Raw genomic sequence first — 26,094 nt, forward strand, 5'->3', positions numbered from 1 at the left:
TAATTTAGTTGTTTAAACATTAGAATCTTGGTACAATAAATTAATAAAACTAATCTTAACAAACAAGATATTCCATCTATAGTATTAAGAGTTAAAGAAAATGTTTTATATTTGCGTTAATTTGGTTATTATCTGTCTATATACATTTAGTTTTATCAAACTCAAAACCTAAATAGTAAACCTCACTATCAATTTTTGTTGATTTTACAATAGATGTGTCCTGCGTATATTTATGATCATCTAAGCGTAAATTCTCTATTGATTGTTCAAGTGGTCTACGAGTTTCTACATTGTTTATATATATTTCAAATAAAAAAGTAAAACTAACCTCTAAAGTTTTTTGAAAGAATCTCTATATTATCATATGAATCTTTCCCTCCCGAATTACTCATAATTTCTAAAGCTAACCACATGTCTCTTCGTTCTTTATCTTTTATTTCAGCTTCTTCTTGAGAAAAAGTATAATCATTATAACATTCGTCAAATAATGCAGGATTAATCTCCATAAACATTTTCATAGTATTATATATCATTCCATGGATAGTTCTAAAATTATAAAGTTAAAAAACAAAAAAAAATAACTAAATTTACCTGTTCCAATGCATCTTAGAGTTCTCATATAATGCAGGAAAGATAATAGGAAGAATAACATCAATATTATCATTAACGAAATTACAAAAATAGTCATTATTCCAGTAATACAGAACCCGTTCTGCTACCTATAAAAAAATAAAAATTAATTCAGAAAAAAAAAAGAAAAAGTTACCTGAAAATGTTGACTAGAAATTGCTTTTGATAATTGTTGGAATAAAGGGACTTGTACTTTAACAAATTCTGATGGTTCCATTACTTCAAATATTTCCTCTACTTCATTTAAGAATAATACTTCTTTTGTACTATTTACTTTCGGCCAAAATCGAAGAAGACCAAGAATAACCTTAAATATTAAGAATTTACAAAATACATTTTTATTTTATACTTCTTCAGTTAAACTGGGATCCTTTTCTAAAAATTGCACAATACAATATGATAACTGAGGATGGTACATAGAGATAGATTTGACTTTATGTAACGGCAACAATACACGCATCAAAAACGATTTATGTTCATCTTTCAACGGAAGAGCAAATCCATTAATAATACTTTAAAATTAATCCAGTTATCTAAAATAAGAAATATATATATACCTTCCTAATATTTCCAATAACTCCGCAATTCCATTAAATCGTTCGCTTTCATAAATAAATTGAAAAAAGACATTGTTAATAGATTTTCTAATAAAAGATCGCAAAGTAAGAAATTTTCCATAAATTCTATGAAGAGTAGTCTTAAGAAGATCTCTTTCTCGAGGATCTTCACTATCAAAAAGTTCGAGCAGCTCATCTATATTAGAGAGAAATTAAAAAAAGTCAATCCAGACATACTTGAAGTATAAAATGATGATCGATATATGATTTTGCAAGATTAGTATTGAAATCAGGTGATTCTATAAACCGAAGAAAAAACTCATAAACCATCTGAAGATGAGGCCACGCCACTTCTAAAACTGGATCATCCTCTTCCGGATCATAACATTCTCCATATGTATTTACGGGAGGTGGAATAGGTCGAAACAGATTTGTTGAAAACTATTTTTTATAAGCCTCTTTTCAAAATGAAAAAAAAATGTACCATATCGATAACTTTAGAATAAATAGGTTCAGTAATAACATTTCTATTATTTGTTACATATTCTAATAACTCATGTAACGCTTCTCTTTTGATTTCTTTACTCCGTATATCCATTGAAGCATTAGTAAAATCGAAAATAACATTACACTGATTAAGCTTCTTCATAAAAAGATCTTCTCTGTTGTTTGAAGGAACTTCTGTAAGGCATGTTAGTTCAAATGTTTTATTTATATTAAATGATAAACCATGAAAAGAAGGTAATTTTTGAAGCTCGCGTTCAGTAGATATTCTAAACCTTGAGGAAGTGTTCCTCTTTGGTGTTTTTATTGTTTCCAAAGCCGTACTATCTTTAGGCGTCGTTTGTAGCCTTTCGAAAGCACCTGCTTTTGTCCCATGTTTAAGTAAACTAAGATCTCCAGAAATACTCTCTGATGCTGCTGATGACATTACATGCTTCTTAAGTATTAGAAATCGTTTACAAAATAAAAAATCATATAAATTACAGGACTAGAAGTTATATACAATGGAATACTTGTAGTCGATGTCTGAGTAGCAGGTATAGAAAATGCAGTTTGAGCTAGATGACGAAAAGAATCCTTTAATTTAAGCCCTTTGTCCGATTTTTTATCTGAAAACCCAAGTGCCTCCTTTAGATCCTTTCTTTTTGCATTTTGAGAGCTTTTATTAGAATCATTAGACGACTTTGCTCTTGAAAGCTGTAAAAACTTTAGAAAAAAAGATAAAATTTCTACTATTCTAAAACTTACTACTCTGCTTTTGAATCCTTTCATACTTTTTATAAGAGTAGACAGTTTAAACTATAGTCATATAACAAACAATTTTTAAGGAACCCTTAAAAACGTTATTTTCGCCTATTTTTCTCGGTTCAAAAAGGAATATTTAATAAAAAAAAAAACCTGACTATAGTAAACTAAAATATATCCTATTTGTCTCCCTCTTATCCTTTTCTTTCGTCTTTTATAAGTCCTATATTTCTTGTACGTTTAATGTGCATTACGTCGATTGAGATGGCTTCTTAGAAATGGGTTGTCGTGGAAACAAAAATCTCAGTATACCAACCTCATCAAATTAAAAAAAATGTAATTCTTATTTAAAGATCAAATGATTGATAGATCAAATGATATTTGTAAAGAATTTGTGTCTATTGAATATCCAGGAAAAATAGTTAATTATGAACAGTGTTTAGAAACTTTAGGAGGCATTAAAGCTTTACGTAGTGCATGTTCACAGGTTTTTTGAAAAAAAGATAAAAAAAGGTGTAATAAAGGACAGGAAGAAGATTGTGAAGAAAAAAAGTATCTTGAGTTAAGATGGTGTCCAAAGAATCCATTTGAGCATCCTATTCAAGCACGTCCAGTGAAAGTACATAATTTATTGTTACAAGTAAAAAAAGAAGAGGAAAAAAAAAAAGAGGAAGATACATTGTGTTCATTTAAAATTAAAGAGTATAAAGTTCTGGGAATTATTAAGAAGACGTACAGATTTCGTGGTATGAATCAATAAATTGATAATATGGGGTCTTAGTTTTGCAGATATGTTTGATCTTCAGTATAATACATATGCATCTCCGTTTGTTAAAATGTGGAACGCAAGTGTTGTGCCTCTTGAATGTATTTTTTATATAAAATTTTCATTTTAAGACTAATCTTTGTACAGTTGACTCTCTTGATCTTTTTTCAATATCAAAAGAAAAAGACGATCTAAATAATCTTGATCTTCCTGTTCCTTCAGTGTTTTCAAGAACGAAGATTCCACATAATTACTGGTTCTAATATTAAATACTATAGGTATTTTTATATTAACTTTTCTAGGTACCGACAAAACCCAAGTTTAATTAAAGTGCAACGAGATAGTAAACTTAGACTTATTAATAAATCAAAAGCACCTAAAATATGGTCTATTTCAGTCTCATGGGAAACAGAAACAATTCCTAAAGAGCCTCATATTAAACTTTCTAATGTATCTGAGCAAAATATACAAAATATTTTAGATCTATTAAAAACATTATTCGAAGAACGTCCAATTTGGACACGTAGGGCAATTTTATACAAAATTAATGAGAAAGACCCTGAAATATGTGTATATTTAAAATACGCATTAGCATACGTTGCCTACCATTGGAGATCAGGTCCTTGGAGAGATACATACGTGAAATATGGAATAGACCCTCGTACTGATCAAAAATATCGATTTTTTCAAACAGTTTCATTTACATATAGGCCATCAGAAAACTTAGATAATATAAATATTTCTCCTCAAGAAAAGTCAGATATTTATAAATACATAAATATATATACTAATTTTATTAGGGAAGAGCGTAATTCTCCAATATTTACAGGACAAACGTTATACCAACAAACCAGAATTTTCCAAATTTCAGATATAACAGATTGCTTACTTGTACAATTATTAAATAAAATTCCACTAAGAACCAAAGCCAATGTACGTATATATATATATATTCATCATTTTAACTCATTAAGTTTAAAAATGGCTGGTTTAAGTCTACTTTATTTGATAAGTTTAAACTTATTATGAAACAGAAATTCAAAGCACTATCTGAAGGAAGAATACCATCCGACATTGAATTTGTAAAGATATTAGAACGATCAAATGATGTATCTTCATCTTCATCTACTGAAGATGAAGTTAACAAAACAAAATTCGATAATTCAACAATTCACAAAGAACCTAATGCAAGAGTCAATGCTCTTATGAAAAACTTTCTTCAGAAAATAGGGAACTTTCAAGGTTGATTTATTTTGACATCTGTTATTTATATTCACAAAATATAGATGATGACTTTTATGATAATGAAGATGATACGTTTGATGATATATTTGGTGATGACTAATTATTTAAAAATAAATAAATAGCTCAAATAAATAAATAGCTCAAATAAATTTTAGTTAAACATGCATTATTCTGTATTCATATTTACTTTAATACTTAGCAAAAATATTTTGATTTATATAAAATATATCTTCTATCTATTTATTTTATATTATAAATATAAGTAAAATTTATATAAAACACCGTTTTGAAGATTTTTTCTTCATTACTTATTTCATTGTGTTATTTTAAGTTTTTAATTATTATAAAATTAAATCCTAAAAATTCTTTAAAATATAAAATTTTAATGCTAATATCACTTGGATTAAATGCATTATCTAATTTTCGATTAAACTCTTTAAAAAACAAAATTAATACTTCTCTTTCTAAAAATCATTTAAATACAAGTTTTTGCACAGACATTTATAGTATTTATATACACTTTATATGGTTAAATACAGATGAACCATTTCCTGATTCTATTTCTTTTTCTATTAACGAACTTCTGAAATACGGAATTGAAACAAACAAAGATGATCCAAATATAAAGACACTTATATCTTCTATTTCAGAATCTAAGTTTCCAAACAATACATTTATTGTACTTCCACGAACAGGTACTATATCACCATGGTCTTCTAAGGCTACGAGTATTGCATATGTTTGTGGATTTGGGAAATATATTAAAAGGATTGAACGAGGAATTCTTTTTTATATTTTAACAGATGATAAGAAATCATTAGTATCTAGATTATCTGAATTTTCTTCACATTTATATGATCGGATGACACAAAGAATTGATTATGTGTTTCCTACAGAAGAAATTTTCTTTAAAAAACATGAACATCTTTCATTTTTAGAAATCCCTATTGGATATCCTAAAGTTTTAAAAGAAGAAGCATTAATCAATTTTGAGAATCTTAATAAAAAATATAATTTAGCTCTTACACAAGATGAACTTTTATACCTAATAGATGTTTTTTCAGGAAAAAACAAACTTTTAGAATCAAGGAATCCATATGATATTGAATTATTTATGTTTGGACAAATTAATTCAGAACATTGTCGTCATAAAGTTTTTAATGCTACCTGGAATATTAATAATATTCAAAAACCGTATTCTTTATTTTCTATGATTCGAAATACTCATATGAAAAACCCTCATTATACAATTTCAGCATATTCAGATAATGCTGCTGTATTGGTAGGACGTGAGATTTCTAATTTTTATCCAGATTTTGAAACAAAAATTTGGAAACGAAACAACGAATTAGTACATTTTTTAGTAAAAGTAGAGACACATAATCATCCTACAGCAGTATCTCCCTTTCCTGGTGCATCTACTGGTTCAGGCGGGGAAATAAGAGATGAAGGATCTGTCGGACAAGGTTCTAAACCTAAAGCAGGATTAACAGGATTCAGTGTTTCTGACTTATTGATACCAAATTTTCATCAACCATGGGAGCTTGATATTGGAAAACCAAATCATATTGCATCTTCATTAGAAATTATTCTTAATGCTCCAATAGGAAGTGCATCCTTTAATAATGAATTTGGTCGTCCATCTATTTTAGGATATTTTCGAACTCTTACTACTAAAGTATGTAATTTTGACGGAAAAAATGAATTTTGGGGATATCATAAACCTATTATGATTTCTGGAGGAATAGGATCAGTTAAAAATATACATGCTATAAAAAGTAAAGTAACTCCAGGAGCAATGTTAGTAATATTAGGAGGACCTTCAATGCTTATAGGCCTTGGTGGAGGAACTGCCTCAAGTTTAAATTCTGGTGACTGTTCTGAAGAATTAGATTTCTCTTCAGTACAAAGAGGAAATCCAGAAATGCAAAGAAGAGCTCAAATGGTAATTGATACATGTACTTCTTTAAATTTAAAAAATCCTATACAAACTATTCATGACGTAGGTGCAGGTGGACTGTCTAATGCATTTCCAGAGTTACTTTACAATTCTCATCTAGGTGCAGAAATTGAGTTGCGTGAAATACCTACTGATGATCCTGGAATGTCTCCAATGGAGTTATGGTGCTGTGAAGCACAAGAAAGATATGTTCTTTCCGTGTTGCCTGAAAATATAAATATTTTAAAATCTATTGCAGAAAGAGAACGTTGTCCAATTGCTATTGTAGGACAAACTACTGAAAAAAGGCATCTTGTATTAACAGATAGACTATTTAATTCAACTATTGACTTGCCAATGTCAGTATTATTTGAAGAATTACCAAAATTATCTAAAATGGATTCATCAGAAAAATTTCTATTGTCAAAATTTACTTTACTACCTGAAAATAAAACAAATAAAATTTTTTCAATATTAAAAGAAGCCATTAAGCGTGTTCTTATGCTCCCTTCTGTAGGATCTAAATCATTTTTAATTACCATTGGTGACAGGACAGTTACAGGGCTCGTTTCTCGTGATCAAATGGTTGGTCCGTGGCAAACCCCTGTATCAGATGTTGCAGTTGTTTTATCTTCAATTAGCGATACAAATGATTATGGAGAAGCATTTTCAATTGGAGAAAAGCCCGCTATATCTATAATATCTCCTTCTGCTTCTGCTAGAATGGCTGTTGCCGAATCTTTAACAAATATATGTGCATCTGATATAATAGGAATAGAGAAAATATGCTTGAGTGCTAATTGGATGGCATCATATACTCATAAAGGTCAAGGTGCTGCTTTATATGAAGCAGTTGAAGCAATTGGGAATGATTTATGTCCTCAACTTGGAATAAGTATTCCTGTTGGAAAAGATTCTTTATCAATGAAAATGAAATGGAGAAATGAAGGAGTGGATAGAGAAGTGACCGCACCACTTTCTGTTATTATTTCTGCTTTTTCTTTAGTTGAAGATGTTAAAAAGACATGGACACCTCAGTTAAAAAGAAAAACAGAAAAAGGAGTAGGGGAAACCATATTAATATTTGTAGACTTAGCAGAAGGAAGAAAGAGAATGGGAGGATCAGCTGTAGCTCAAGTATTTTCTCAAATTGGAAATGAGGCTCCAGATATTGTAGACGTGAAATGTTTTAAATTATACTTAGAAATAGTTAAAGATTTACATAATGATGATATTGTACTTGCATATCATGATAAATCAGATGGTGGGATTTTTTCTGCTGCAGTAGAAATGTCATTTGCAGGAAGAGTTGGATTAAAATTAATTTTAGATGATTTATGTCACAAAAACGCATCAGAACAAGATTATATTAATATACTCTTCAATGAAGAACTTGGTGGCTTATTTCAAATTAGAAAAACTGATTTGGAAAGATTTAAAAAATATTTTTTATCCAAAAAATTTAATATTAATAATATTTATACTATCGGCTATATACAAAATGAGAACTTGCAAGTAATATCAATTGAGCATTTTGGATATGAAATTTATCAGTCATCAAGAGGAGAGTTACAGCAAATGTGGTCTAGTACCTCATATAATATACAATCTTTAAGGGATAATTCTGAATGTGCTAAAGAAGAATTCGAAAACATTATTGATGATTTTGATCCAGGGTTAACTTTCTTATTAACATATTCAATGAAAGATATATGTATTCCACCTAGTTTATTATCACATCGACCTAAAGTTGCTATCCTTCGCGAGCAAGGAATTAATGGATATTATGAAATGGCATATGCATTTGAATGTTCTGGATTTACTGCTGTAGATGTTCACATGAGTGACTTAATAAATAAAGAAGTTGATTTAAATAAATTTGTAGGATTCTCTGCATGTGGTGGATTCTCATATGGAGATGTTTTAGGAGGTGGTGCTGGATGGGCAAAATCAGTTCTTTTTCATCCAGATGTTCGACAATCATTCTATGAATTTTTTTCACTACGTAAAGATACATTTGCTTTAGGAATATGCAATGGATGTCAATTTTTGACTAAGCTTAAAGAACTTATACCAGGTGCAAAATGCTGGCCTGATTTTATATACAATAAATCAGAACAATATGAATCAAGGTTTATATCAGTAAAAATTACAAAAAGTGATAATACAGATATAACTTCTACTTCAGTATTTTTCTCTGGTATGGAAGGCTCAATTATTCCAATTCCTGTTGCACATGGAGAAGGACGTGCATATTTTAATAATTATGAAGATTGTAGAATATTTTTTGATAAAAAATTAACAGCACTTGAATATGTAGATAATTACGGGAAAGTAACAGATAGATATCCATACAATCCAAATGGAAGTCAGTATAGTATTGCTGGTATAAAATCTATTGATGGCAGAATTCTTGCACTTATGCCGCATCCTGAAAGAGTTATTAAAAGAAATTCAAATAGTTATTACCCAGCGGATCAAGCTATTGAATGGGGAAAATGGGGTCCATGGGTCCAAATGTTTAGATCTGTACGTCGTTGGGTTGGTTGAACATAATCGAATATGTAAAAAATACTTTAAATTTTCAATATTAAAAATAAACTGACATTAAAAAAATTAATCGGAAAAAATTCAAGGTTATTAATAATAGTATATACATTGAATAAGACTATGTAATAATGTACATCAAAAAATATTAATTATCTACATATTATTTTTTAAAAATTTATATTAAAGCCATGCTGCCCATAATTGGTCCATTTGTGCTAATGCTCTTGGGTTAACTGCCTGTGATACTAAATCAATTATTGTTTGGTTAGCAGGTAAATTCCCCTGTGCAACTTGAGATAAAGATGAAACTCTTCTAACAAGTAAATCAACATTTCCAACAACTCTTTCACGAAATTGATTCTCTTGTATCAAAGGACGATGCTGTTGAGTAAACCATGTACTAAACAAATAGTTAATAAATAATATCTTATTATATAATAACTAACATTAATTCATCTCGTACGAAAATACTTAAATGCTGATCAAGCTCAAACTTTCAATGTTAATTTTTCAAAGTCTTTAACAGCTAAACTTACCTCAGGTTCTGTTAAACAACGTGCAATTGCCATTAAAGCACTAGAAAATATTCCTTCAATGCCTACTGGAGTAATAAATGTTTGAATATTTGGGGTAAATCTAAAAGGAGTAGCTTCTCCATTATGGAAAACAGGATTGTTTAAAGCCATTGCTATAAAAAGATACAAATTAAATATTATTTTTAAACACAATAAAAATACCTGGAAGAAATTCAGTTCCCCAAATATTTCCAGAACTTCTAGAAATATATAATTTATTTGGAAAACGATTGTTAATATTCATTATATAAGTCATAAATGCTATTCCTGAATACTGAAGAGTAAATTGTTTTCGAAATCTCCAAAAGTCGCAAAATGTAGAAAACAATTGTTTAAAATACTTTATTATATTAAATAATAAAATAAAAATCAAATTTTACTTACTTTTAAAAGGATATCATCTGGAACCAAATTGTTTTGAATAGAAGCCAAAATTTCGACTTTAAGATTAATAATATCTTCTTTCTTTCAAATAATTAAAAATATATTTTAAAACTATAATAAATTTACATTTAAAGATTGAGGTCCATGAGAATTTAGTTTTGACGCAAAATATTCCAAAGGTTCATCTTTATGCATATTGTGTCGACGACAATATTCTTCATATATTCCTTGTAAAGAAATCCCGGAGGGATCATCCTCTACAATTCTAATATGAGGAGCAATTGGTATTGCTATAGGAAGAGTAAAAGTTATATTTCTTCTTCTGGTTTCCTTTTTTCTTAATAAAACACTATATAAAGTAAATACAGTTAATTATAATATATATCTAACCCAGATAATATACGAAATAATTGCATAATCCTTTCTTCTCTACGACAATGTCTAGCAGCTGGGTATTGAACCGCAAATGGATAAATATCACCATCATAACTCCTAATAGTTAATCTTTTATAACATATTCCATGCCCTCTTATCACATCTAATGTTGTCATAAAACGATCAATACGTGCGAAATCATTATTATTTTCTTTATGCTAAATAAAATTAATTATAATGTTCTACTTTTCAAACACCATCTACCTGTAGATACTGACCAGGAACTTCAACTTCATCAAATTTTTGATACTGGAATTCACTAAGATAAAGACTACATTGTTCTAAAGGCTGATGTCCAGGCCTTTTATCTAAAATATTTTCGAAATTATCCCTCCATTTTCTTAATTTTGCAATATAATCATTTAAATTTAATTTTTCTTTAATAAATTCATTTTCAAATGCAACCTAAAATTAAATTATTTGAATTAAAAAAATATACAATATATACTTTAATATTCTTTGGCAATACACTTTCAGCAAACCGTGTAATATTTGCCTGTGTAACTGAAGGCAGTTTAGTTTCATTTGTAACAGATGTTAATCTTCCAATATACTTCTTTTTATTAACAAAAAACAATAATTTTTGCTTATATACCTGTATTCCATCATTAAGCAAAGCAACAATTAAACGATATGCATCTTCATCTGGGGTACATTTAAACCGTTGTTGTATTTGATCAACCATAGTTTCCATAGAAAGTGCAAGTAAAGGATAAGCTGTTTTTAAAATTGACATAATTTCGTCAACATGTTCCCATGGTTGACGATTTTGAAGTTGAATCTGTTGATTTTGATGAAAATTAGATAGTTGTTGAAGATTTGGAGTAGTATTATTAGATGTTAAAATATCTAAAAAATTAGTTGACTTAATAGTTTTTAGTAACACATACTATTTTCTGTTTTTGTATTAGGGAAAGAGAATATTTGAGGAGTTTGCTTCGTATCTGTTTCATTACTAGTTTTAGCTTGATCTTGTACATTTCCTTGTTTCATTGAATTAACTACTTGATTATGTGATGAAATAGAATTATTTTTTGAAGCTGACTGAGCAGCTGCAAAAGCTTGCTTTTTAATAATAGTATAATCTTCTTTTGTAGTTCTAAGTTGGAAGTATAGTGCCTAAAAATATTAATAAAACTATAGATTACAAAACTAAATTTAACCTGAGGATATGTTTTTGCAATACGAACTAAAATTTTTCTAACATGACGTGCCTCTTTATGAGATAATGAAGTAAGTAGTTGAGGTATAAAAGTAATCCAATTCCAAACAGATATATCGCCTTTATATGAATCAAATGCTTTTGAAATTGCACCAGAGCTATCATCTAAACTTAACAACCATAATACTCGACTTAAAACCTTTCTTGCTTTTCCATTTTTCAGCAGACCTGCTGCTTGCAAGTAACAACTTACAGCATTACTTGCTGCTGTAATTTCTCGGGGATTTTCTTTAAACAATTTATCATTATACTGTCCCCATTCTGCCCATGCTTTAGATAAAGTGAGATCGATTTGAACAGCTGTAGCAAACGCTTGATTTGCATCATCGTTCAATTTTAATTTAGCCAAAAACATTCCTTTTAATGTAAAAAACTCAGCCTTTTGCTGTTGTCCAAAATACATTAAATTAGTATTACTTATTACTTCTAACCCCATATTTAATTCATTATTATTTTGATAATGACACTTTGCTTGTTCTCTTAATTTAAGAAAAGCCTCTTGAATTTCAATGTTCGGTAATGTATATATTTTTGTAAGCTGATTTATACATACATCTGCTAACTGATGTTTTCGAGAAACGTGAGCAAATCTATTAATTATCCATGCTGTTTCATGGTAACCTCTGTATGCAAATGAAGTTGCATTTGAATTATTTCCGGTTGTTCCAGTTTGTTGCTGAAGTGAAGAAACAAGAGGTAAATACTCTCTGTTAATAGCAGAAAATATCAATTGCCTCCATGCAACGAGATCGCTCCATGTGTTAATATCATCCCAAATATTTGGTAAACGTTCTCTCCATGTACTCAAAATATTTTTTAGTTCTTTAGATTTTGTTTCTAAATTCTGAGTATTAGTAGATGAGAGACTGGCATAAATTTGACTAGCTTCATGTAATTCAACATATTGTTGAAAATTTTGAAGAAGAGGTATATGAGAATTTGAAACAACTACTGGAAGCTGATACCACTTTCTTAATGATAATTGTATTCCTTCATCACAAATACGAACAAACTCTTGAATAGATTCTAATTTTGTTTGAGTTTTCTGAAGAACAGTGAAAGCCTCAAAAATATATCTGCGAGGAGTAGGAATATCCATTAGTGATTTTATTGAAGCTTCAAGGGTTTCTCTATTAGTAGTCCAATCAGTAACTCTCCATGCACACTCTAAAAACAAATCAGAGTAGTTCTCTTGTTTTGCTAAATCAGCTAAAATATCCCATTGTTGAAGTTTTTGGGCACATAATAACCAATGATCTTCCCACAATGTGTATTCTGATTCAGAAAAAGGAAGAACTCCTGTTCGTGCTTTAATTTGAGCATTTTCATACATATGTTGAGCTTTATCCCACATTCCATTTTGTTCATAGGATATAGCAGTATTGGTTTCAAGATATTGACATCTTCTTCTCCATAAGCCATAGAACATATCATCTTCTTGCAAAGTAGCATACATTTCTGCTAAAGCATCTAAAGCACTTTCTCTTAAAGTTGGCATATTTTTACTACCTTGAGAAGAAATTTCTTCTAATAATTCTAAAGCTTCATACCAAGCATTAAATGTTTTTCCTAAATACTTTATTAAATGAGGGGGAATTTTTATCGTTGATGCATTTCTCGCAAGTCCATTAAGTATTGTTTTGACAACATTTGGTCTTTTATCTATTTGTTGAGTATGATAGCTATTTGCTAATAGTGTTACAATTGATTTAGAAAGCTCATGTCTATCTTTTTTTCCTATCGAATTCCATGATATAGTAAAGATATCAGACCATAGTTGAGAACTAGTATTCATTTCTAAAAATTGTAAATATGATAAAGGTATAATTATGCTTTCAGCAGTTAATTTATTTATAGATTGAAGAAATGATTTGTGATTTAATAAAAGAGAATCAATTTCGCTATCTATCATTAATATTTCATCGTCTATTAATGATAAAAGCTGTTTATCTGAAGTTAATGTTCGAAAAACATGATCTGTTTCTAAAATAGATACTTTTTCTTCAATCACTATAGATCCAATTAATAATTGATTTGCCTGATTGATCCAAAATGAACCCGCAAGACTTTCCCATTTTTGAACACCCAGAATGTAATTCAAACGAGTATAGACATTTTTTGGTATACTCTTATTAAATACTTTCATAAAATGGTTTCTTATAGAAATATTTTCTGTTTTTGTGCCAATCATAAAAGCTTGTTCAAGTCTCATTGTTAATTCTGTTCGTGAAATTCCTGGATTTTCATATATTGCAATAATTAAAGACAAAAATTCATTGTAAAGCACATTATCTCCTCTAGCTTCAAATGATATCATTTTTAAAAGTAGTGCAGCTTTTTCTTTCATTGTTGGAAAAGAAACTTGTTCTGTTACCCATTCTTTTAAAACATCTAAAATAATAAAGCAAAGATGAGAGCTAGGTGATTTTTCTATTAATTGAGCTAATGTAGCTAAAAATAAACGTCGTTGATCACCGAGATGCAAAGTTCTTTTTTTTATAATTGTAATAAAACCCTCAATTAATGTTATTACTGTCTCTGGATCTATACTAGCAAAATTGTTAATAGAATAATCATTATCAGTAACACTATTTTGAGACGCTAGACGATTTTGTTGTACCGATGTTAAATGATCTTTAACTATTTTTTGAAATACTTTTATTAAAGAAGACATGAAAGAATCTAAAATTTCGGATTTCTCAGCTGGGATAATTAGTAAAAGATTAATTGTTGAAATCAAATTAGTAGAATTTTGAAGATTATCATGTATAGTATTAATAATAAACGTTTTGAACTCTAATCCATGTGAACCCTCTTTATCATCTGATATATTTGCAAACAATTTTATAAGAATCGGTTTTAAGGCTTTATGAATTTGTTCGTTATCTATCTTAATGGCTTTTTCTAATAAGTCTTGAAACTGATGAATATTCTCAGAAATCCATTGATTAGATTGAAATTCAACAACGACTGAAAGAATTTCAAGTACAGTGCAGTACTGTCCTATAGTCTTTTTAGAAATTTCTGTATGTTTAAGTATTTTTTCAAAAAATGAGAGTTTTATTGTAACATCTTTCCAATAATAAGGATTTATGAGTTGACGTATTAATGGAATAGCTTTATTAGAAACCCCTTTTCTTGAATAACCTTCAAAAGATGAACATGCAACTCTTGCAAGATAAGTAATAATAGCATCTTGCAAAACCATTGATGGAATATATTCCTTAGTATGTTTGATTGATTCAACATCCATTTCAAAAGATTTATCATCCGTAAACTGTTTTTCAAACTTTGTAGAATCTAAACTATTGTTACTTTGGTATAATTGCAAACGACGCTGTTCCCATTTAGCTATTAATTCGATAAGTTCTATTGTTATAATTCGAGTTTCAATATTTGCACTTTGTGTAAAACCAAGTTTAGGCAATGCAGTAACTATTTGTGGAACAAAAAGACCTCGAGATTGGTAAAATAAACCTTCATGATGTATAATAAACTGAAACGCGTTTACCAATAAAGGGATATTATTATTTTCTTCCACAATTACAGATCTCAACCATTTAATCCAATCAGGATATTTTACATCAGAAGTAGATAACGCATGCGTTGATAAAACTGGTGCTAAAATATCCAAAGCCTGCTTTACAAGATGCCTTCCTTCAGAATGAGATGATCTTAATAGTGTCGTATATATTTGCGTTATAATCTTTGGAAAAGCTTCATAAAAAGCAGAAAAATATGCTAAAAGAACATATGCAGAGTATTTAACTATAATATCATCCAATTTAATATAATTCCATGCAAATTTAAGTATATCTTTTTTAGCATCACTATTAACATAAAATGTGTTATATTTGATAATTGATGCAGTCATTTGTATTATTTCATTTTTAATAGTATCAGTTGGAAAAAATAAATCAACTCCAAAATCGCTTAAAGCTAACTTCCAAATTTTTGTGTGTATTGTATCAATTAATAATTTATCAATTAAATCTTCATGTCTACTATAATTTATTAATAATATTGGATTAACTATTTTCCGAAATAAATATGTTTTCCAGCATGGCGTAGCTTGTTTACTAGTAATAATGTTAAAACACAACATAATAATATCTTTTTTATATTGAATACTTTTATTCAATATAATCTTTTCTGATATTAGTTCATCAAACACATTAAATCCTATTAAATTTCGCATAGATGCTATCTCAAAACAATGAAAAATTACTTTAAAATCATTAGGAAATTGCTGAATATACATTTTCAATATTTTTACTAAAGTTCGTATTATTAACTTAACTTGAAGGTAATATTCATCGCCTTTATTTGTTAATGATTGCAATAAAGGAATAGAAAAAAAATTAAGCAAGGTTCCTATTAAATCTGTATTTGACATTATTGAAAGTTTAATATCTGATATTAAAATTTTTATAATTGTTATTCCAGAAACAATAACCCAAATATTATCTTTATTATCATCTTTAAAGAATGTATGCGAAATAATAGAATTTAAATTTAATGAAATATGAGCTCTTAACGGTTCACTAATATCTGAAACTAGAAGTTGAGAAAAAAACAAACTATATTTTTGCTGATCTAATTTTGGTGCGAAATAATTCCAAGAATCATTAGGATATTTATTCAAGAAATTCAATAGAGGTTTTCTTAATGGACTTGACGATGTTCTTCTAAGCTGGCTTTCTGAATCCATAACGATAGTTACTAATTCTTCTAAAAAAGTATTTGCTGAAGGAGGAAGGAGATGGAAAATATTTAAAATTGCAGAAATGATTGTAATGCAATGTTGTTCTTCTAACGGACTCCCTGAAATCATTTGCAAAATGGAAGGATCAGCCCAAACTTTTAAATGATCTAGAAGTTTTTTTCCTATTTCTACTTTAAAATAACTTGTCAAAAGTTCTAATAAACGTGCAAGACCTTCAAGGCCTGCTACAGTCAAACGTTTGTGATCAGATAAGTTCATTAAAATAGGACGTAGTCCAGCCTGTAATTGGTCTTTTGGAAGTTTATGGTTTTGTGCTAAAACCTGTTTTAAACCTTTGTTTGCAACTTCAACTATTTCATTCGATTTAGAATATAAAGACTTAAAAAACACAGAAATAATTCTTGCTCTTGTTTGACTTTGTGCAGGAGTAGAGAATTCAGGACAAGATATTGCTATTGAAAGCACTTTAATGCAAACGATACGAAGATTAATTAGAGCCGATGCATTTTTATACTGAGAAGTTTTATTAGCACTTACCAATGCTTCATCTTCTGCATCAGCAAGAGCTAATGCTTCATGAAGTAACCTAATTAGCTCATCACTAAATTCCAAAAAAGATGGCTCTAGTGATAAACAGAACGTAATAGCATCAATATGTCCAAATTGCATTCCAAATGGAAGTGCCCGAAGAGGTTTTATAAAAATCGGCTGCAATAATCTTTCTTGAACTGGTTTTAATAATTCGTGTAATTCTGTTTCTTGTAATTTAGATAAAAGATGAAATGCTGATTGAACTGTTTCTCTTACTATGGTGTTTGGGTTTGAAAGCTCTGTTATTAATAACGCAGTTAAAGCAGTAAATTTTCGCTGTTTTTCATTATTATATTCATTTCCACTAGTATCGCTGTTACATAGTCTTAGTATATCCATAATGGTATCAACAGCATTGTTAATATATGTTGACGGTATTTCTGGAGATGTATCTTTCAAAACAAATAATAATGCTTTAATAAAGTCAAGCTCATGGTTTGTTATCCAGTTGATATATTTATTTAAAATTTTAATCAAAATTTTTATACCCAAAACTCCTCCAGCTTTATCATAACCATGCTCTTTATAACATGCATGACAAAATTTATTAGCAAGTGAATGAAACAAAGGTATTTTGTCCATTAATTCATTTGACCCCAAAATTGTAACTAAAGTATTATAAAATATTTGTATACAAGATTCTGAGAGATTCCGAACTTCTTCTATTTCTGAACTTAATCCGGTTACTATAACATCACCTATTACTCTAATATCTAAATAAATAGGGTCAACAAAAGTTAAAATGGAAAATGGCCGTAAACGAATTTGAGTTTCTTCATAAGTTTGTTGTAATTCTAAAAATGTAAGATGTATACACAGGTTAGTAATAAATTCTTTAACATCAGATTTTAATTGTTCAATAGACACAGCATAAAAACATCCCAAAAGAGCTTTTTTCCATAAAGTTTCATGTACTAAAATATTAGACGTGTTTGGAATCTTCTTTTCAGAATACATGGACTCATCTATATTCATTTTATCATTTTCTGCAAGTTCTGTAAAAAATGAAGGATCTCCTGAAATTATAATTTTAATTTGCTTTCTAAGAAGTTCACCGAATTTAGGAGGATGTTCATTAGAATTTAAAAACAATTTGACAATAGAATTAAGAAATTGATATGCATATTCTTTATGACTCAAATCTGCACGCAAATCCTTAATTGTATCAACTGAAAGATCTATATATAATGTAGGTCGAAATATCTGAGGTTTATTCGAACCATGTAAATATATTAAAATCCGAGGATGACTTTCTAAATCCCATTTATAATTTAAGTTCTTAGGACCCATTATAAATTTTCTATTTCTTCCTCCTAATTTTCCAAGAATACGAAGAGTAGTGTGACTATGTTGATGACTATATGGAAGAGGTTTTAAATGTTCCCATAAAGCTGCCATAAGATCATCAACAACAGGCGCTAAAATTGGATCCAAAAAATCTTGGGTTAAGTTATCAATACAAAGTTCTAAAGTTCGTAAACCTTGACTAACTTGATCAGATCCTGGACGCAAAGCTAACACTAATGGCCTCATTAAATAGTTCAAATATGGTAAAAGAACACTTAATCGAACTGGAACAGTAAGACAAAGCTCTACGAATAAGTCTCTTTCTGATGGTTTTCTTGACGACTGAATTAAATTATTTAAATATTCAAGAATTACTTGTAATAATGGTAAAACTTCTTTGTATAAAAGTTCAAAGCGTCCACCGCCAATACTTCGAAAAAGAGATCTTAATAGTAAAAAATAATTCATTGGCTGAGCAGCTGTTGTTGATAACTTAAAAGATTGAATAATAAAATAACTAAGATGCGGTCTTATAATAGTTTCATTGGAGTCAGGAAACATTGTTACTGCCATAAACGCTAGTTTAAAAAATCTCAAAAGAACTAAGGTTCTAGAAGTATTATCCGTGCCAACTTCTTTTAGCTTGCTTTTAAGAAATAATAATAAAATTCCAACAAATCCAGGTGATGTATTATCGTTAGTTAAAAAAAATTGGGGAATATGAAGTAGTGAAGGATTTTCAAGAACTTGTTCAAAAAATATAGGAAGTTGCGTTTGAAATATTTCTTGGAAAACAGCTGGGTCAATATGTATAAATATAGTAGCAAATGTCTCAATAACATCCTTCTCTTCTCTAGTACTAGGTATATTAATTGTAATTGATGAATCCATAGGTGTTAATTTATCTCTAGATTTAGTATCATGCGTATTTTTTTCTATTTCATTTTTGTAATAAATAAATCCTTTACAACCTTCATCGAATATTTTTGTAAAAAGAGAAACATCGAACGCATCTAGTCCTCTAACCACATCGTTCCATTGTTGCATATTGGATAATGGACAAATAGATAATGGATTACAACTTTTAAGACCGAATAGTATAGGCTTTAAGCCAATTATAAGATTTTTAAATAATACACGTGCGTCTAAATATATTTAGATATCAACTCTTAAGACTTATTGCAAACCTTTAAGTGGACTAGGTGACAAATTAAAAGCAGAAAAAGATGATTCAATTGGATTTAAACGTTTAAGATCCAATCTATTTTCAATATCTATATATTTAATATTTTCATGTTCCTGAATTTGTTTTGTGTTTTCAGACTTTGAAGTATTGTCTAAAAAATGTTTATGTTTTAAAAAGGGATAAAACCGATTCAACTCTTTAAGCTTTTTTGCAAAACTATCTAAAATTATAATTAATAATTGGCGTCCTGAAATATTTAATTAACAACAACTATAGTTTATTTGACCATTACCTTCTGATTGTTGAGGAAGTTTCATTATTCTATCAATCATGTTTAAAAGCAATTTTGCAGACATAGTTTGAATACTGATTGCCAAAGTCCAATCATGGAGATTAGCAGAATATACACGAATTGTTTGACTTATCTGTTTCACATTAAGTTCAGAACGTACATGATGAATTAAATCTGCAAGCATGCTATATGCTAAAGGCCTAATTTAAGTTAATTATATTATTTTATTTTTATACTTTAGAATTTACCTTAATGTCTCATGGACTGTTACACCCTCTCCAATAAGAACTTTTTGATCTAATAAAAGGTCTATCTTTTTAACAAAAGCATTGCGGAAATCTGTTGCTAAAATATGTCTTGTAGCGACTAACAGTTCCTTTTAATAATTAGTATATGTTTTTCTTACAATAACAATACTTTTCTTGCAGAAGATATTTCTGGTGGGCAATCTTTTAAAATACGGACACAAAATTCGGGTATCTTGTTTTGGTATTTTTTCATTACTGTAGTAAATCCTCGTAAAACATAAGCTAAAAAAGACATAGTCTAGAATTATTAAATAAATTTATAAATCTTCATAAAAACCTTTATTTGAGCTATTATAAATTCTCCAAATAAGCTTTTATCTAAAATATTAGGTGAAACACCTGTAAATATTTCATTTTTGGAAGCTGCAATTAAATGTGCTTCAGCTTGAGGAGAAGCTTGTAAAGAAAGCATCTATAAATATTAAAAAATTTTAAAAAAAAGATAACTAATTACTTCAATTATTGCAAAAATAAAAGCAGGCAAATTTGTAGAAATGATTTGTTTGTGAGACTGGAATAAAAGAACAACAATAATAGGGCATTCTGTAAGCACTTTAAAGCTATATTTGGATTTTCTCGTAGAAACCAAACTAGTTTCTTCTATTTCAGAAGAATTTTCAAATGATAAAGGCTCAGGAGATAATTTTATATTTGTCAACTAAAAATAATTAATTTTGAAACAAAAAATAATTTTTAAATACAGATGAAGTAGATCCAGGAGAACCTGTAGGCGGGAAACTCTCTTTAACAACTTGTGGCATATTTTTGAATACTTCTAATACAAAATCTAAAAATGGTTGGATATATTCTTCCAAATTTTGTTTGAAATTTCGATGGAAATCAATAATAATTTTTAAACATAAAATAGCATTGTCTTCGTAATCTGCATGTAAAATTTTCATTAAGACTTGCATTATGTTGGCAGCATATGGGCGAAATGTTTCATTCAAAGGCAACCGATGAAGCAAGTTTAAAACATTTCCACGCAATTTCTACTTATTTTAATACACTTTAGGCCTCTAATTCGCCATATAAACCTGCTCAAGCGAAAAATTAGAAAAATTCTGTTGCTCATTATCCAACACTTGAATTATTGCGGGTATTAATTTAAACAAAAATCCTTGATAATCATCCAACTGAGGAGCATCCAGAAACTCCAGTAACTCTGTTGCTGCATCTATTTTCGACTTTATATCTATCCAATATTTATCAATATATTTCTCCCTAAATCTTCGTTATTTTCACCTTTTGAAGGGTCGGAAAGCCGTGCAATCACCGGATCCATCCGCCCTGGATTTGAAGGTGCCATTTCTCATGTCAAATCTATTTTTAATGCACAAAATCCTTATGGATCCATATCAATCCGTGCAAATCTTGAAACTTGGATTCTGTAAGGCACTTTTTAAAGCTATCGATGATTTTAAAATTTTATTAAAAAAAAGCAAGAAGTAGAAATATACAATAAAAGGTATATAAATGGAAAAAGTATATGTTTTCTAGAATTTTTTAAAGAAATTATACAATGCCTAGTTTTTTTTTTTTTATTCCAAGAGAAGAAATGGTGGTTTTGCGTTTATAAGGTGTTTTGAAATCAGGTATTTGGATATTTTTTGTAGATCGACTGAGAAGCATTTGTGCAGTTGGGGTCTCTTCGTCTTTTAGACGTCTTACAATCCCGTCTTCACTGCTAAAAACAGCCCGTGCAATTTCCATATCTTTTTTTTGTTCTATAGCTTCTTGAATGTCTTCTTGTGACGGCTCATGTTTTGCTTGCTCAATCCGTTCGAGTGCTTGGTCTGGATTCAGCCTCTCCCTCTGTGCGTTTCTTGTACGAATTTCATCTAGTGCATCAGATATTTCCATTTCAATTTTGCTATCCAAAGTTTTATGTTCTAGTGCCGTCATGGCATTTTCTTCTTCTTCTAGCTCATCTAGACGATCTTCATCATTTTTTTCTTCTTTCTTTTCTTTCCATGGCTCAAAATTTCGTGAAGCACCATATTCTGCTGCATAATCTGCATTCTATATTAACATTAATGTTGCTCTAAATTTACCATATATCCCTATACTTTAGGATCTGTTTTAAACGTAATTTCTGATGAACACCTTGTACACCTGATATAGAATCTAAAAATAGGTATTGAATAATAGCTTTCACCTGAGTTTTCTTTTCTTGCATTAAATTTCCGTCCTTTATAAATATACTCGCCACAGGTATTACATCTCATAGAATATGGTGTCATTAAGCGAACTGTTTGCTGCCGAGGCCCTTTCCTATCTGATCCCTTGTGTAATCTTACAATTTTACTCGGATCAAAGTCCGGTGGATAATATTTATTTAAAACCTTTCTTTCTGACATATTTTAAAGCCAATTTTTTAAAAGAAAACAAGGAAACTACTTGAAAATGTAAAAAAAATCATTATTTTCTATAAAAATACTTATTCTTTTCTATAAAATTGCTTAATATATTTTGTCTTCATTTTCTATTTTTTTTAGACGTTGAAATTACATGAATCGATGATTTAACTTATAACTTTAAGCAAATTTTGACATATTAAATTGGCTTTTTTAAACTAATCAGTAATATAAAAAGACAAATTTATGATTCTACTTTATTATATTTGTTTTTTTTTTAAAATCATGTCTTTTAGTTTTTAATTTTGAAAATCATGGGAGGAACAATTGAGAAATTGAAAACAATACAAATATTGTTGCCAAAAGTTAGTTTTTTATGGCTCCATTGTAAGTTTTGTATATTAGTTTATTAGCTTTTAAAGTATTTTAGGTATTTATATTGCAGTAATGATTCTTATTGGCACGTTTTTAATTTATCTACAAAGTAATATTCAATATATTGATGCTTTTTTTCTTGCAACTAGTGCTGCAACGCAGGCAGGGCTTGTGACATTGGATATTAATACTCTATCTGTTTATCAACAAGTGTGTTAATACAATGGAGGCTGCTTTTTTAATTAATAATAGGTGGTTTTATATATTATCCCTATGCTGACAACTCCTATTTTTATTCATTCTCTTACAGCTATTGTACGCCTTTTTCTTATAAGGAGTAAATTCGATAACATTGGTGAGCACAATGAAATTTTATATATTTGATTCTAAAACATAAAAGTCCAACAAGCGCGTACTCAGTCTTTAAGGAAAAATCAATGTTTAAATAACGTATTTATGTCGTATAGTGAAATTGAGGAAAGAGGGGTTGGTGATAGACCAATTCATGTTTTGCTAAGGAGAGAAAGTGTTATAGAAAATGAAACACAGTCAATGCCTTTTTGCAAAATAGGCACATCTTTTGGGAATATAGTTTCTCCAATAAGGATGAATGAGCTTGAAAGAAGGAATGATGTTGATAGCAAAAGAGGAGGTCCTTTAAACTCTGCAGGAATGGATTCATCTTTTAATGCTAATCGTCAACATAATAAAGATGAAAATTTTGTTACCGAATTTCAGAAATATGAATGTGTTTCTCTTCAGCAAGAAAGGTAAGGGTTAAATATTAACATTATATATTAAATAGTTTAATTTTAGGCACGGTAATTCAGATATTCGATTTGGTGATCTTCCTGTTCCCGTTCGATCATCAATTGATGGTAATTAATCTAATTTGTATATTGCAATATAAATTTTGCAGGACCGAAAGATGATGAACTTTATATTGTTCCTGATCGTTTTGAACAAGGTATATATTGTTATCAATTTTTTTTTTTATAATTTAGCTAGAAAATCAATTTAATAATAAATTGCAAAAATCTAAAAGTGTTGAGCCTCAATCAGTTTCAATAATCAATGAGGGATTAACCAACATTACAAGATTATCAACATATGACAATAATAATTATTATTTACGTATGAGGAAGTTTATTACTATCGATCGAAGTATTTCTAAAGTTAGCACTTTTGATCGTTATATTTCTAATGCCTTTTGGAAAAAGAGGGATTCCAGTCCTTTTTCTCAAAGGACTAATAAATCATTTCCTTATTTATCGTATCAACCTACGATAGGACGCAATTCAGTAATTATTGTTACTTGCATTAATTTATATTTAATTTATACATAGGCATTTGTTACTTTAACGAAAGAACAACGTGATGAATTAGGCGGTATTGAGTATAGAGCATTGAAATTATTATGTTGGATACTTGTTTGTTAGTTATAATAATCAATATTATTCTTTCGATTAATTATTTCTAGGCTATTATGTTTTAATTCATGTTTTTGCTGCTATTTGTTTTTTACTTTTTTCAGTTTTTGCAAAATCGTATAAGGAAGCCATTATTGATTCATTAGCATCCCCTTCTTGGTGGTAAGAATTTGTTTTATTATTATTATTAAATACAAATTTAAACTTAAGGGCATTTTTTACTTCAGCATCTCTTTTCAATGATTTCGGTATAAAAATATTTAGGATTATATTTTGTTTATGCCCTTTAGGAATGACATTAAATGCAACTTCTATGGTTAAATATAGGCAATCGAATTTTGTTTTAATTCTTGGTTCATTTCTAATCATAGCTGGGTAAAAATATCTTTTATATAAATATACTTATAGTAGTTTTTAGAAATACTGCATTTCCTATTCTTTTAAGGTATCTTAGATGATAAAATTATATTATTAACTGATTGAAGATTTTTTATTTGGATAATAACTTTTACTCTTCCGAAAAATTCTTTACATAGGGAGGTAGATATCATATTAATAGTATATTTCTGTTTATTTAATAATGGATCTAGAGTTTGCATTTTCTTCTTGAGTATTAGTCTAGAAAAAATCATATTACATATTTAATTTTTTAGTCATCCTAGACGATGTTTTACCCTTCTTTTTCCATCTAGGGTTTGGTTTATTTTTTTTATTTGCTTATTTTTTATTTTTAATAGGTTACTTTCTGGCTTTTTGCCTTATTAATAGTAAGCTATTCTTGAAAAAATGAATATTTTTTTAATATTTCTAAGATACTTAATATCGCTGATACATTGATTTTCATAGCTTTAGATGTTTGTTTCTTTTAGTTTTTAATGCTATAATTTATAGCATTTTAGTTTAATAATCCTTCATTGGAAGAAATTGGACCTACACATCTTAAAGTTTTAAATTGTTTATTTCAGGTCTTTATTTTTATTTTAAAACTATTTTTCTCATCTATTTAAGTCGATTGCTACGCGCACTGCAGGATTTACTGTTGTTAGTTTATCAACTTTGCATACAGCAGTTCTTGTTAGTTATATGTTTATGATGTACATTTCTGTTTTTCCTGTACGTATATTATTGGCTATTTTTTTATATTAATGTTCATTATAGGTTGCAGTTAGTATAAGAAAGTAATTATTTTTATATTCTAAAAATTATTTCTAATATTAATTTATAGAACTAATGTTTATGAGGTTAGAAATTTATAATATATATGATTTTTAATTTTGGAAAGGAAAGGTCTTTAGGAATATATAGTAATGATGATGATTCTCAAAATGCTTCATTCGTTGGTATATTTATTTTGGTAATTATGTCTATTTTTCATAATTTTTTCTAGGAACACATATAAGACAACAACTTTCTTTTGATCTCTGGTATATATTTTTAGGACTTTTTATTATATGTATTGTAGAAAACAAAAAAATTAAAGATGAGTCAATTCCTGTATATGAATGTTTTTAAATAATAATGATAATAATAATGTTTTAGAGTTTTAATGTTTTCTCTGTATTATTTGAAATAATTTCTGCGTATTGTACAGTCGGTCTTAGCTTTGGTAATAGTTAACATTTTCATTAATTGTTTTCTTATAAAAAATAGGTTCACCTGATATAAATTCATCATTTTCATCAAAGTTTTCTATTATCGGCAAACTTGTTATTATTTCTCTTCAGGTTTGTGATTACATTCATATTTTTTTTCTAATAAAATAGATTCGTGGTAGACATAGAGGTTAATAATCCTTAAGACTTTTTTATGGTTAATATTTAATTTAGGTCTCCCATATACTTTAGATCGTGCTGTTATTTTGCCAACTGAAAAAATGGGTAGGGTTGAAGAAGAAGATTATCAAAGAAAAACAAAAGTTCCAGTAATCAATAATGATAATTTATAGTAATTGATATGTTAAAAATAATATAAATTTAAAATAATTATTATTT

The 26,094-nt window shown here is 28.6% G+C and overlaps 6 protein-coding genes across 6 annotated transcripts; 3 read left to right on the forward strand and 3 right to left on the reverse strand.

The window, feature by feature from the left end:
* Positions 1-91: 91 nt before the first annotated feature.
* On the reverse strand, positions 92-2,462 carry T551_00447 (uncharacterized protein; the record flags this gene model as incomplete). The annotated part of the gene is made up of 11 exons (XM_018372713.1): positions 92-136; positions 182-285; positions 329-546; positions 592-719; positions 767-937; positions 980-1,142; positions 1,188-1,378; positions 1,425-1,628; positions 1,672-2,127; positions 2,175-2,387; positions 2,439-2,462. 11 exons carry the CDS (start codon positions 2,460-2,462, stop codon positions 92-94), a joined length of 1,917 nt encoding a protein of 638 aa, XP_018231049.1.
* A 251-nt stretch (positions 2,463-2,713) lies between these two features.
* T551_00448 (transcription factor TFIIIC subunit TFC1) lies at positions 2,714-4,546 on the forward strand (the record flags this gene model as incomplete). Its single annotated transcript, XM_018372714.1, has 9 exons — positions 2,714-2,741; positions 2,789-2,922; positions 2,965-3,181; positions 3,225-3,302; positions 3,349-3,457; positions 3,504-3,956; positions 4,002-4,134; positions 4,176-4,443; positions 4,488-4,546. The coding sequence occupies 9 exons, from the start codon at positions 2,714-2,716 to the stop codon at positions 4,544-4,546; spliced, it is 1,479 nt and encodes a 492-aa protein (XP_018231050.1).
* Positions 4,547-4,831: 285 nt separating this feature from the next.
* Positions 4,832-8,935, forward strand: T551_00449 (phosphoribosylformylglycinamidine synthase; the record flags this gene model as incomplete). The annotated part of the gene is made up of 1 exon (XM_018372715.1): positions 4,832-8,935. The coding sequence occupies one exon, from the start codon at positions 4,832-4,834 to the stop codon at positions 8,933-8,935; it is 4,104 nt and encodes a 1,367-aa protein (XP_018231051.1).
* A 180-nt stretch (positions 8,936-9,115) lies between these two features.
* On the reverse strand, positions 9,116-21,250 carry T551_00450 (uncharacterized protein; the record flags this gene model as incomplete). The annotated part of the gene is made up of 21 exons (XM_018372716.1): positions 9,116-9,335; positions 9,382-9,428; positions 9,472-9,623; positions 9,673-9,850; positions 9,895-9,975; positions 10,021-10,243; positions 10,285-10,487; positions 10,534-10,734; positions 10,778-10,882; positions 10,925-11,178; positions 11,220-11,448; positions 11,493-19,300; positions 19,343-19,588; positions 19,634-19,833; positions 19,882-20,009; positions 20,051-20,179; positions 20,219-20,353; positions 20,396-20,599; positions 20,643-20,933; positions 20,979-21,136; positions 21,187-21,250. The coding sequence occupies 21 exons, from the start codon at positions 21,248-21,250 to the stop codon at positions 9,116-9,118; spliced, it is 11,256 nt and encodes a 3,751-aa protein (XP_018231052.1).
* Positions 21,251-21,456: 206 nt separating this feature from the next.
* T551_00451 (uncharacterized protein) lies at positions 21,457-22,301 on the reverse strand (the record flags this gene model as incomplete). Its single annotated transcript, XM_018372717.1, has 2 exons — positions 21,457-21,963; positions 22,011-22,301. 2 exons carry the CDS (start codon positions 22,299-22,301, stop codon positions 21,457-21,459), a joined length of 798 nt encoding a protein of 265 aa, XP_018231053.1.
* A 311-nt stretch (positions 22,302-22,612) lies between these two features.
* T551_00452 (uncharacterized protein) lies at positions 22,613-26,048 on the forward strand (the record flags this gene model as incomplete). The annotated part of the gene is made up of 24 exons (XM_018372718.1): positions 22,613-22,685; positions 22,729-22,883; positions 22,926-23,028; positions 23,074-23,443; positions 23,490-23,551; positions 23,593-23,640; positions 23,682-23,974; positions 24,020-24,107; positions 24,154-24,265; positions 24,314-24,478; positions 24,522-24,548; positions 24,589-24,643; positions 24,694-24,713; positions 24,757-24,796; positions 24,841-24,870; positions 24,916-24,957; positions 25,003-25,068; positions 25,112-25,216; positions 25,350-25,443; positions 25,491-25,597; positions 25,643-25,709; positions 25,754-25,827; positions 25,867-25,885; positions 25,930-26,048. 24 exons carry the CDS (start codon positions 22,613-22,615, stop codon positions 26,046-26,048), a joined length of 2,334 nt encoding a protein of 777 aa, XP_018231054.1.
* Positions 26,049-26,094: the final 46 nt, after the last annotated feature.

The sequence above is a fragment of the Pneumocystis jirovecii genome (genome assembly GCF_001477535.1).
Source record: "Pneumocystis jirovecii RU7 chromosome Unknown supercont1.2, whole genome shotgun sequence".
Taxonomy (NCBI): Eukaryota; Fungi; Ascomycota; class Pneumocystomycetes; order Pneumocystales; family Pneumocystaceae; genus Pneumocystis; species Pneumocystis jirovecii.